At 38.2% G+C, this 13965-nt stretch overlaps 1 protein-coding gene across 1 annotated transcript; it reads right to left on the reverse strand.

Moving 5' to 3' along the window:
- Positions 1 to 399: 399 nt before the first annotated feature.
- Positions 400 to 3313, reverse strand: LOC129761174 (uncharacterized). Its single transcript, XM_055758887.1, has 2 exons — positions 479 to 3313; positions 400 to 405 (listed from the first exon to the last, which is right to left on the reverse strand). Exons 1-2 carry the CDS (start codon positions 3311 to 3313, stop codon positions 400 to 402), a joined length of 2841 nt encoding a protein of 946 aa, XP_055614862.1.
- Positions 3314 to 13965: the final 10652 nt, after the last annotated feature.

The raw sequence follows: 13965 nt of genomic DNA on the forward strand, positions 1-13965 counted from the left end.
CTATTTTAATTCGTTGCTCGTTCTGAATGGTATTTGTCAATCTGGTTCCTAGTAAGGCTGCTTGTAGTTCCATTTTTGGAATAGACAACTGATGAATAGGTCCGACTTTTGCCTTTGCTGCCAATAATCGTATATAAACCGAGCCGTTTGCAATACAACGTAAGTATATAACTGCAGCGTATGCTCGTTCAGATGCATCTACGAATGTATGTAGCTCCAATTTTCCTGCTCCATCCGGTATTATACACCTGGGTATTTTTACGTTAGAGGCTTGTTGAATTTTCGCAAGCCAATTTTGCCACTGTTTGCTCAAATGTTTGGGTACTTCATCATCCCAGTCTAACTCGTCTTTGTGCAGCTCTTGAAGCAAAATCTTTCCCATTATCGTATAATTTGATATCAATCCTAATGGATCATACAAACTCATAACAAATGCTAACACCTCTCTTTTCGTGGGTAATCGTAGCGTTTGTCTTACTTCATTGCTCAGCTTCTTCAACGATAATCGATACCCGATCAAATCCAGTTTCGTGTTCCAATAGACACCAAGAACTTTTTCAGCACATGAATCCTTATCCTCTATTACCTTAATGTCGGTAGATTGGATCCGATCGCTGGATAAATTGCTCAGTAATTCCTTACTGTTCGATATAAAGTTTCGAATGAAGAATCCGCTATGTTGGTGTATATCGATGACGTCTTTGGTAATAGCGGTTGCCTCTCGAATGTTTGTAAAACTATCCAGATAGTCATCCACATAGTGTTGTTTTTCAATTGCCAGGGCTGCTTTCGGTTTCGATTCCATAAATGCTGCAGCGTTTTTATTTTTCACTGCTTGCGCGCATGATGGTGAACATGTCGATCCAAAAATCATTACCTCCATAATGTATACATCAGGTTCTCGATTGTTTTCACAATCTCGCCATAAAAATCGTTGAGCATGCTGATCCTCCGGTTTTATTTTGACTTGGTGGAACATCTCTTGAATATCTCCACAAACTGCAATACGTCCCTCTCTGAATCGCAGCAATACTCCAACGAGTGATGTAGTAGCATCAGGTCCAGACAAAAGATTAGAGTTAAACGATACGCCATTTATTTTTGAAGCTGCATCAAATACCAATCTTGGTTTTGGAGGTATTTTATTCTGGTTGTGAACTATAAAATGCGGGAGATAGTATGTTCTCGGAACCGCGTTAATTAGCTCTGAATGTGCTAGTTTTCTAGCATATCCCTTTTTCACATAATCAGCGAAGGTATTGATAGCCCAATCCTTCAATTTTTCATCTTGTTTCAATTTATTCTCCATAATCACCAATCTCCGTAAGGCTGTATGATAGCTGTCCGGAAATTGTACATCTTTGGTTTTCCATAGCAGACCGACCTCGTAACGGTTGTCTTTTAGCTTGATGGTGTTGTCGAGAATCTGTTGTGCTCTTTCTTCCTCTGGTGATCTTGGCAGTTTTTCCACTAATTTCACTCCAAAATCGTCGATTGAGAAGTATCGCTGCATCATTTTGCTCATCTCCTGTTCTTCCTGGATGACCATTGTATAATCTTGACGGTTTATGTTATACTCCTTTCCGTATATCACCCATCCGAGTCGCGTTTTTACTGCCATAGGACCATTTCCTTTTACCGTTTTGATGGCACTCAGTAATTCGCTGTTGTCCAATCCAATTAACAATGTAGGCTGAGCTTCCTTATAATCTTGAAGCGGAATGTCCTTCAAGTAGGGATAATTCTTGGCAATTTGTTCCATGTCAACTGTTTGGATAGGAAGATTTAGATCATGCATAGTCCGGGCCATCACTGGTTTTCCTATGCCCTTTATCCAGAATTTTACCCTCTTGCTTGAGCAGGATTTTAAACAATCCTGTGTCCATTTTAATGTAAGCGGGTCAACTTTTCCTTCCAATTCTAACATGTTAGCCATTCTCTCGTCCAATAGTGTTACTGATGATCCTGTGTCCAGGAAGGCGTAGGTGTCTATCATTCTTTCGCCGTTTTGGACTGTTATAGGAACTATTTGATAGTAAAGGTGTTCCTTGCGTTGTCGATGAATATTCGTGGTTTCTTCGGGACCTCGTCGTACGTCAGCAGCCGTATCCTGATTTCTTTTATACTCCGATCTTTGATGAAGTAAGCGATTGTGCTCCTTGTTGCACCCATCGATTCCACATATTCCTTTCATGCTACAATTTCTCATAATGTGGTCATTGGAGTTTAGGCACTTGAAACAAATTCCTTTTTTAGCCAAAAACTCTCTACGTTCCAATGTTTTCATTTGTTTGAAATTCTTACATTGGAATAGCCTATGACTGGCTGAACAAAGTGCACATTTCATAGTTTGATGAACATTAACTCGAGGTTTCCTTTCCGTAGTCGACACACTGTTATTAGACTTTTGCATCATACGGGCTATTCTTGAATGTGGCAATAACCACTTATTCAAATCGTTGAGTGTTGGGATCGAAGTGTTGCTTTGGATCACTTCAACCCATTTCACTTGTATCGTGTATGGCAGCTTCTCTATGATTTCCTCTATTAAACGATGATCACGTAGATATTCCTTTTGGCCCAGCGCCTCCATATTCACCACCATGTTATCTAGTGCGTCTGATATATCCGGAACTACGGTTCGGCTGTCCTTTTTGATACGTCTCAGGTCGTTCAGAAGTTCTTTATATACAAGATCCTTCCTTCCAAAGCATTCTTCCAGCTTTTCGATTATTTTCGGAACATTCTCTGAGTTAATCATCAATTGTTGGACGGTTTTATACGCGTCCCCTTTCAGAACTTGTTCCAGGCGGTTGAGGTTCTCTAAATTTGAGAAACCTCCCTCTGCCGTTGTATCATGGAATGTTTTCTTAAATTTTGGCCAATCCTTTGATGCGCCAGAAAATCTGGGTAGGGTCGTCAATGATTGCCTCTTTAAATATATAGTCCAGTCACTAGACATACTCACTGTTTGGGTAAATGATCGATCCGTGGGCTGATTTGTTACTTGGCCCGAGGATGACGTTGAGCATTGGCCTTTCATAGTCGCCATTAATTTGACCATTGCATCCAGTTGTTGTTTTATCTGCTCATCTTTCTTCCGAGCAGATATTTCCAATGATGCTAATCTTTGTTGGATCTGCACGCATTTCGGGCAGATCCATTTTTCTTCCGCTGTCGGCGCGACCGTTAAGTTAACACAACCGATGTGGAACCATCGGTCACAATCGTCGCATTCAACCATATCCTGTTTATGGTCTGGTTCCGAGCACAAACGGCAATTTCCGTTTTGATTTTCCACGAAACGTATCATGGTGTTGCTTTCAAGATACTCAGCCGTTGAAATAATGTATAATTCTCAGGATCCGTTTCCAGTTGTTTGTAATTACACTTTGCTCACTTTTCAAGGCGTTGAGCCTTTTTAAGCTTTCTTAAGCTTGAGAGATTTATTTTCTCGCTTTCAGGTTAGCACACTTTCAGAAAGCTTTTTAAACTTTTAGTCCTGTTGGAATTCTTTATCCAACTTATTCACTTCAAGGTGATTTGCACTTTCACAAGGCCTTTTAAACTTTTAGTCCTGTTGGATTTGTTTATCCAACTTGCTCACTCTTATGGCGTTGAGCACGCGCATAAGCTTCTATTAAGCTTTTAATCCTGTTGGGTTCTCTATCCAACTGGCCCTTTGCTCATTCTTATGGCGATGAGCACGCACTTATGAGTTCGTTGGTAATGAAAGGCTCCTCCTCTCTGGAGCCACCAAATGTAAAAGTTGCCCAATACGCAAACTCGGTTGAGCGAAGGAATCAACCTTTCTGAGTCTGGATTGGCAATTTACAAAGTTGAAGTAGAAGAAAAGCGTCACGAGAAATAACCTATTCCTGGAATAAACTGAATTGTCTGCCTTCGCACTAATTCCCTACGGAACGAGCCACGAACGGAAGCTAATCAGACTTATTCCTTTCAATAAATTGAACTGACTGCCTTCGCACTAATTCCGTACGGAACGAGCAACGAACGGGAGCTGATCAAAATATCGAACATCAACTAAGCGGGAGGATCAACGAGTACAAGATCTTCACGAACTCCGAGCGCAAATTATACAACTATTGCTGCGAACGTTGGAAGACTTGAATCTGAAGAACTCTCGTCAGTCGATTCAATGGAGGTGGTTTCGGACTACTTAATCGTAAGACACGATTCCAAAGACTACTTACTTTATTCAGAGAACCTTGGGTTTTTATACAATTTTAGTTTATCCTAAATCTACCCTAAATTTAAGTCTAACGTGCGAAAGAAAGAGAAGACTATAAACGTCCTTGCTTCTTTTCATACAAGTCCTTTACCTATCGCTATCTGTATTTCAAAACATACGATATCCATAACTGCATTCTAAGAGCAACGGAGCCTAACGCGATAAGAAATGTGTGCGATTGTTTTCGGTTCCTTTCCTTTCTACTAGGTTTTATTGCACCAGGTTTTATTGCACCCGCTCCCGATAGGATTGTTATTTTAGGATCTTACACACGGTTCGCTCTTATCGTATAGTGTTTTTCTTCTGTCCTTCTTTCGATCGTTTACGATATTGAAATTAAATTGCTAAATTCTTTCGATTTCTTACAAACCCAAAGGAGTTTTCTGCCAGAATATCGTTATTTGTTATATAATTTGTCAATTCCTTCTTTACTACACAGTCTTGACCCTTCTTAAGTAGAGGAACTATTCTAATTTCTCTCCATTGGTCTGGTATTTTGCCTGAGTTTAGAACTTCATTTAAGAGTTCCGTGATCCTTATTTGTAAGTTTCAATTTATTCTCTTTAGTATATAAAAAGATAATAGGTCTGGTCCAGGAGTAGAGTGATCTTTTTTTGAATAAATAGTTTCTCTGATATATCTGTAATCTATTTTGAAATGTTGTCGAGACAAGGAAGGCGTATAGTTAATTTCTGAAGATATATCGGGAAAATTTTGACTCATGAATTGCGCTGCTAGTGGTTGGTCATTCAGTAGGATTGAATTGTTTTCAGCTGGACGTCCACCCCCTATTATTCTTATTGTATTCCACAATTTTTTTGGGGACATATCTGGATTTATCGAGTTAATTAATTCATTCCAGCATTTTCTTTTTTCTCTTCTAATTATCCTCTTTAGATTTGCCCTCTCTTTCTTGAATTCTTTGAAGTTCCTGAATGTTTGATTTTTGTAGAACTCTTTCAATCTATTATTTTTTTATTCTAATAAATCCTCAATTTCTTTGGTCCACCAAGGTTTAGGTATTCTTTTTACATTTCCCTGTTTTAAACCATATGTTGATGAATTTATTTGTTCTGTTATAATTAGAGAAATATCTTCTGGAGTGTAAAACATTTGTGGCTGGAGCATATTGATTTTTTCTACGGCTTGGTTCTTGTTGAAGAATTCAAAATTTAAATTGCTACTGTAAGCCGTGTTTTGTATTTCTATCTTGATTATTTTGTGGTTGCTGAAGAAATCTTAATTTAATGCTGTCCATTCTGATTTGCAAGCTAGTATGGGTGATACGAAAGTGAGGTCTATGGCCGAAGGAATTGTATCGGGCGGTTTAATCAATGTGCTTGTTCCATCATTCAACAACGTTAAGTCTCTACTTTCCAGCGAGTGTTCTAACAATTCTCCTCTTGGGCAATTAGAGTGCCACGGATTCCATAATTTGTTGTGAGCATTAAAGTCTTCTGCTAATATTGTGGGTTTGTTGCGTTGTTCTATTGTGTCTAAGGGTTTTTTAAGTTGGTTCTTAATATCATTATTGTTTATAGGCGATGGTGGTATGTATACTGACAGTATAAACATATTGGGAGTTGTATTTAATGTTTCTATTGCAATTGCTTCAATTGGATGAAGCAAAGGTAATTTAAATTCCTTAATTGCTATATCATTTTTAATAAGGAAGCCAACTCCTCCGTAACCATTAGGCCTGACTTCTTTCAAGAACTTATACCCTGGAAAATTAAAGGTTTCCCCTGGTTTAAGCCATATTTCGCTTAATATTGCAATGTCAACTATTTCTTTGTGGAGGAAATTTTTTATTAATTCTCGTGTGTCCATAGGGCGTATACTACTAACATTATTCTGGATTATTGTTAACTTTCTGTGTTTATTCTGATGCATAATTTGAGTTTGGGATTGATACTGTGTCCGTTTCATAGAAAATTTCCGGATTAACTATTGATCCTAGTTGATTACTTATATTGATCAATAATAAATCTTGTTCTATTGTATCCGTTTTGTCTGTGTTATTTATGATAGTATTTTGAATAGCCTGAATTGTTTCTACTATTCCTGTCAAATTGAATTGTGTAATTAGTTCCTTTTTAATTTGGTGTGTCAGTCTTTCTATTTCAGTGGTTTTATATGGATTTGGGCTGAAAACATGAGTTTCTTCGTCATGTTGTTCTAGACGAGGGAATTTATGTGGGTGTGGTTTAGATTTCACGTGAGTGTGGCTATCGTGCGTTCTCTGAATGTATTCAGTATTCTTGACTTTGTTACTCCAAGAGTGAGCTCGAGTAGATCCCCAAGCCCCATTGTGTTTATTGATGCTATCTGCGTCTGCGCTATCGTTATCTGTATCCGGTAGGTTCGGAAAATCCCTCATCGAGTCTATTCTGCTTTGTACTGTTCTCTGTCTTTTAGGATATTTTTGCTGTGCTTCGTAAAAAGATGTTTTATTCAATGCCATTTCCACTCTGATCTTATCCTGTCTATTTCTTTCTGGACAATCCCTGTCTGAGTTCCCCCGCAATTAATACATTTCAATATTGTAGTTTTACATTCTTTTTCTTCACGTTCTGAACCACATTTACAACATTTCACTGAACTAGCCTTACAATGCTGTTGTGTGTGCCCGTACCTCCAACACTTGAAACAAATTCTTATTGGAAACACATATGGTTCACAACGAGCTTTAATTCCATAAATTTCAACCGATTTTGGTAGATTTTGTCCTTTCGCATATATTTTTATTGAATAGGTTGGAATCAGATTTGTTTCGGATATCTTTCTTCGGATTCGTTCGACTTTTTCTATTTTGATATTACCACTGTTCATGTTTTCCAGAATATCCTTTTCCGTTAACATTTTCGCAACATCCCTAACTACTCCAATGGTTTGCTTGAATCTCGCTGGTACATACACTTTGTATTTGAACTGTTTGGTTAATAATCTCGAATTGATTAATTGTTCCGCATCCCTAGGTTTCTTAAATGTCAGTTGGAAGCGACCTCTACCCACTGATTTCATCTCTAAGTAGTTTTGTATTTTGATACTGTGAAGCATCTTAGCCACTTCCATAGGGTGTGGATAATTATCTTTGTTGTTTTTGGAATTCTTGGTCGAGTTCTTAACTGAGTTATCATCATTGTCTCGTTCAATGAAAAAGGTTGTGAAATCAGTATTTTTAATCCAACCATCATTGTATCCCTCACTAGTCTGATCCTTTATTTGTCTCGAAGTCTGTTCATTTTTGCTTTCTGTCTGAGTTATTATGTCCACTGTTTTTTTAATTGTACCTGTTATCGTTTGTATTTGTCGTGTATTTGTGTGAGTCGAATCAAATGTCTTGTTTTCAGTTTGCGCGTTGTCATTTTGTTCTTGCGCTGTATTAGTATTAGTGTTCTTTCCCACTTTGGTAGTCTGGATTGTCTTGTTTTGCTTGCAATCGACGCCATTTTCTAAGTCGTTTTTGCTCGCGTTATTTGATTTCAACTTCCTTTTTTCTTTTATGATCTTGAACGTTCCATTATGTAATGGATCGTCGCCATTCCGTCCGTCCTCTTCGTCAATATCCATTATTCATCTAGCGCACGAACGTGCCCCCACCACAATGGCCTCAGTCTCCAAATGTTTTCTCTATTCAGCAATATGCTTATCCGAAAAAAATATGGTGATGGATGTTTTACTTTTTTTTATCCCATTTATTTATTTTAGGCTCATTAGCATTTTAGCTGTAACAGAGCCGAATTTTAATCGTGTACATGTCACATGGTTATCATATCTATAATTATAGCACATTACATTACACAGTTGCCATTCGCCAGTATTCCTTCTATACCATTGCATATGGTACATTTACACAGTAGCCATTTAGGCGTAAGAGTATTCTTTCTGTTCTTCCATTATCCGTCTAACTGGACTCTAACTAACCGGACAGCGGAGACAGTTGATTGATCATTGTTGAGTTATTTATAGAACAGCAGCCCGATGTGTCTTGCAGAGCAGAGCAGTTGTATGGATGAATCGATCTAATTTCGACCGTGGATCGATCTCCATCGCTGATGATTGTTGCGTGGACGTAGCTATTCTGTAACAACACAAAGATGGTCAATGAGGGCCCTGAGTTTTGAACTCACGATCGATCGCTTACTAAGCGAACGCGCAACCAATGTGGCTACGGAGACCCCCATGTTTTAGGCCGTCTACACATTAGGCAACAGCAACCCGATCTATGTTGGCGATGTCAATCGCATCGCCAACTCAGCTCTGCACATTGAGACAACTCGAACGCGATGAATTCGTTAAGTTTTTATCCGTCATAATCGCTAACAGAGATGCCATTTCTTTAATTAAATAAGAAAAGCGAATTATGATTTTTCTCTTGACATTTTTCCTGATATAAGCGAAAAGAAAAAATACAATTACTTGATTTTGAAAACGGCATCAAAATTAAAATTTGTGAGAGTTTTTAAAATCTAAAATGAAGTCAAAGTGGGCTGCTTTAAAATACAATTTGCACTATAACAGAAAAATCTGTTTATCTGGCATTCCTGAATGACATTCTATTGAAAGTGCTACAGCTCATATAACAAAACAAAAATTCAAATTTGATTTTTGATTTGAAAAGCATACCGTCGTGTCAATATTTAACAAAATTTAACGTAAGTGAATTTCAGAATCGTATTTTTGCGAAATTCTGTATTATTTTTATAGTTTTGAATTCTTTCTCGTAGTTACGATACCACAAATTTAACTATACGTTTGTGCAATCTATCTGTTAACTATAAATGTTTACCCAATAGAATTTATACTTATTATTTTAAGTATTTTGTGCTAGAATCAAGAATATTGTAGATTTTCGAATCAGAAAACTTTTGGTCGATTATTTCTCGAAAACTATAACATATAAATGTTGAACTTGAAAAGGAAAAAGAACATGCGATAGAATATCGAACTAATGGAGTTAATGAACCATATGGACTTTACATTTTTGATACTTTGAGAAAACGTTTAATTTTTTGTTTTATTCTATTGTATAAAATTTCAGCGACCGTTTTACTGTCTTTGTACTGCGAGAAACATGGCGTATAATCAAATCCAGGATGTACATGTTGTGGATAATGATTTTGATCCATCATTAACGTCAGATTTATGGTCTGACGGAGACGATTCCAGCGATGATTCCAGTGATGAATTACTATTTAGATACTACGTCAGACGAAGGAATGCCATTCGAAGAAAATTGTGGGTCCATCCCTATCTGGAAAAAAACTTCACCAGAAGATTATTTGTAGCTGCAAAGGAGTTGCAAATTCCGGATAATAAATTTTTGTGCTTCTACCGGATGGCGAAGAGCACGTATTCCAACTTGGTCCAACTAATTTCTCCTGCAATTCAAAAAACAGGAAGTGGGTTATATCTATGGTATAACCGCAAGGGTGACGTAGGACTATCGTTGATTTAGAGATCATTTGTTTGAAGTTGAATCTGAATTCATTTTGAATGAAAGAATATTTGGAGAACTTCGAAAACGAGAGCGTTACGTTGCAGGCACAAGGTTTTATGCATCCAATATTGGATACGTAAATATCCTACTGATGGGGAAGAATAATCTTCAGAAGCTATCCTGCTAATTGCGATTGATTGAAAAATCACAAAACCAAATGTATTTGGTCACAGTGTTACATGGATAGAAAACATTAAAACAAACTCTTTCACATGAATGTAATTTTAAATTCTCAGAGGAACTGGCAGATTATTTTCAGTAACGATTAGATATTTCCACATTTTCCTCGATACTGGAAGCCCACCAGTGGTTAATGCTAACTCGATAACCATCTGTTAATAGCACTTGATTGAAACATATTTGGTCACAGTGTTACATGGATAGAAAACATTCAAATAAACTCTTTCACATGAATGTATTTTTAAATTCCTAGAGGAACTGGCAGATTATTTTCCGGATCTTTCTCGATGCTGAACGGCATCCCAACGGAAAGAATTCCGTGCGTGTATGTGTATGTGTAGCGGCTGCTTCGATGGTCACCTTCTCTTCTCCTGAAGGATCGGCTTCTCTGTGCTCCCTCACAGTTTCAAACAAACTGCTTACGTTTCAGGGCAGATCTCGATCCTTCGCCGTCCAGCACCCTCAGCAACGATGTTGTCTTGTCGATGTCCTCACGAAAAATGAATGCGTCTCACCACCAGAATATCGCTAAAGTATGCTTTCTGTGCGTGATTGAATCGAGAGAAGGCGTGGTTTACGATGGCAATTTGGAAGGCAAACTAGAGGGGAATGAACTCTCTGAGCTCGGAACTTTCGGCGACTGAGCAATAATCGATTGCGGGCGCATACAATATTGGATACGGAAATATCCTACTGATGGGGAAAAATAATCTTCAGAAGCTATCCTGTTAATTGCGATTGATTGAAAAATCACAAAACCAAATGTATTTGGTCACAGTGTTACATGGATAGAAAACATTAAAATAAACTCTTTCACATGAATGTAATTTCAAATTCCCAGAAGAACTGGCAGATTATTTTCAGTAACGTTTGGATATTTCCACATTTTCCTCGATACTGGAAGCCAACCAGTGGTTTATGCTAACTCGATAACCATCTGTTAATAGCACTTGATTGAAACATATTTGGTCACAGTGTTACATGGATAGAAAACATTCAAATAAACTCTTTCACATGAATGTATTTTTAAATTCCCAGAGGAACTGGCAGATTAATTTCCGGATCTTTCTCGATGCTCAATGACATCCAAACGGAAAGAATTCCGCGCGTGTATGTGTGTGTGTAGCGGCTGCTTCGAGATCTTCCCGGGGAACCGTTTGTGGCATCACTCTCCTCCTGATGGATTAACTTCTGGCCTAAGGTGCACAAACAGGCTCTTGGTGACACCGTTCATCCGCGCTTTCATGATAAATGAAGAGCTTCACCACAATAGCGACAACATGCTCCAATCGCTGTTCAATTAGAACTGAGTGGATTTCCGAGCGGCGCTCGCTTATATACCGATTGGTGATTTCAATAGCCTGTTTTGAAAGCAAATTTAAGACTATTGAAACAAGTTTTTGGATCAGAAAGTAACAAATATAGAACGCGTAGACATTTTATCTTTCGAATGAAGTGTTTATCATACCATTTCGTTCAGTTGTTTAGGAGCTATTAACGCTTAAAATCTCGGTCTCCGGCGTAACGCTTTCGTTTTCGAAACTTTGATTTTACACCCCGGTATAGAAATGAAAGACGTAGTCCTACGTCAAAAAGAATACGCAGTTGAGAGAATGTGTGGATGGAGAGGAAAGGTTGCTTATAACTCTGAGGTAAAACCACCAACCTATGAATACATTTTATTATCCATTATCGCTGTTATATACTCCGAATTTTGGGATAGATTTAAACTTCTATAGACTTCCAACTGTTTTGTACAGTACTAGCCAACAAAAAACAAGTACCTCGTCGTGCATTGTGCAAGAAAGAGCACTACATTATAAAATGTAGTGCATTTGAAAAAATGCCGCATAAGGAAAAGATGAATATAATTCAAATGAGGAGATTATGCAGTAATTGTTTACTGTGGAACTTGCGGAAAATGCCACCATACGTGGTTACATCCGGGCCACGAGAGCCCAAGAAACAAAACACAACACAACGTAGAACCACCGTGGAGACGATCAGCTCCACCTGCAACAGTTACAAACGAAACGAAAAATTCTTCAATAAACCAAAAACAAGATGGAGAGTCAGTAGCTTTTCTATTTGTATAAACTAAAGTTTAAATATATTAATCACATACCTGACATCTGTACTTTTTTTCCAATTTCTATCCATGCCATTTCAGTTTCATCTTTTTTTGCATAGCCAGGAAGTGTGAAGTTGTACAGTATTGGATGTTTCTCCACTTCCTGCACTAGCATGATGTTGATCTGCTGCTCGTTCATGTTCCTGAAAATTCTTCAATTTTAGATCGCTTTATTAGAAAATAACATATATCATTTGTAAAATTATATATTGAAGTAGCAAAATACTTACCTTTTGTTCGTGTTTCTATGAAGTGGGCCTCTTTTGACTGTTTAATGCTGCTGGCTATCACCACTGACAAATATTTAACTTAACGACGCATAAATTGAAATGTCAACAGAAATTGAACGAAAAGGTTGCCGACACAAATCGCGCGCGACTCGACATGCTCAAGACGGGTCTATGGTACTAGGTGAGGCCGTTTCGTCACTAAGTTGGTTAGGGGAGCGGTATATGAAAACAGTACGGAAGAAAGCAGAAGGGGAATTTTTTCCTTGAAGTGTGAAAGAGACAGACTGATCACGAGCGAGCTTGGGCACAAGCGTATTGTGTTTTGTTTACAAACAAAACACAGTAGACTTCCAAGATGGCTGAAGAGTGGTTTTAGCAAGTTGGCCCACCTTAGGATATACTTCTACGCGCCTTGGACATGCTGAGTTGAATCGAAAAAGTTGGTCCGACCAAAGTTGCCAGTTGCCTAGTGTGTATGCTCCCATTTGATTACACATGTTCTCAACTTTTTTGACAGATTCGTTAAGTTGCTTTCCAACTTAGGTTGCCTAGTGTGTAGATGGCCTTACTTACAATAGTTTAAATGAAATATTTACGGTAAATATCCACACCACTATTTACACTTTTGGATTATCCAAACTTTTTAAGAAAAAAAGCAAAATTCGACGCGATGAAAAAAAAACCACAAGCCTTGTTTCACTTTTCGATGCTTCCCTCTCAAACGTTGAAGAGCCAATTGAATAATTGCTTGGTAGAATAACTGACGTAATGTGACGTGACGGGACGTGAACGTGACGTGGATGTTGTATGTGTATCGCATTTGTAATTGTTGAAACTTGGATGAAATGTTTCACTGCATGTTATTTAACTACCGTCTATGGCAAAATTCGCGGTTAGCTCAATAAAGGACTAAAAATGAGGTGGGAGCACGAAAATAAGATATTTCAACATGAAAACTCTGTTTTATCCATAGGGGCTATCCACATACCACGTGGACAGACAAAGCATGATTTTAGACTCCCCCCTCCCCCCTCCCCCTCCGTAGACAAGTGTGGACATTGACTGTATCCCTCCCCTGTTGTCCACGTGACCATTCTTCCATATAATAGGTAAGTCTCTTCGTTTTTTTTTCCAAAAATTAATGCGTTATTCTGCAAAAATGGTTACAAATTTAATATTCAAAGTATCGCTATCGGTAGTCACACCTTTTTCTCATCTTTCTGGCAATTCACGGATCCCTTTGCGGAAATAATAGGTCGGTTTGTAAGCTAACCACGGATCGATACAATTTTTGACTTCATCAAATTTGGAGAAGTGCTGGTCAACCAGGTCATGTTGCATCGATCGAAAACGGTAGTAATCGGACGGAGCAATGTCTGGAGAATACGGCGGGTGAGATAGGACTTCTCATTTCAGCTTTTCCATGTATTTTTTTTACCGGTTTCGCGACATGCGGCCGAGCATTGTCGTGATGCAAAATAACTTTATCGTGTCTTTGCTAGTATTGTGGCCGTTTTTCCTTCAGTGTACGGCTCAAACGCATCAATTGTCGTCGGTAGAGGTCCCCCGTAATGGTTTCATTCAGTTTTAGCAACTCATCTCAGCAAACATCAAATCGTATAATTTTGCACGTGCCAAGTCTTACAAGAAATCCGAATAAATCATAATC

Source organism: Toxorhynchites rutilus, chromosome 1 (assembly GCF_029784135.1).
Source record: "Toxorhynchites rutilus septentrionalis strain SRP chromosome 1, ASM2978413v1, whole genome shotgun sequence".
Lineage (NCBI taxonomy): Eukaryota > Metazoa > Arthropoda > Insecta > Diptera > Culicidae > Toxorhynchites > Toxorhynchites rutilus.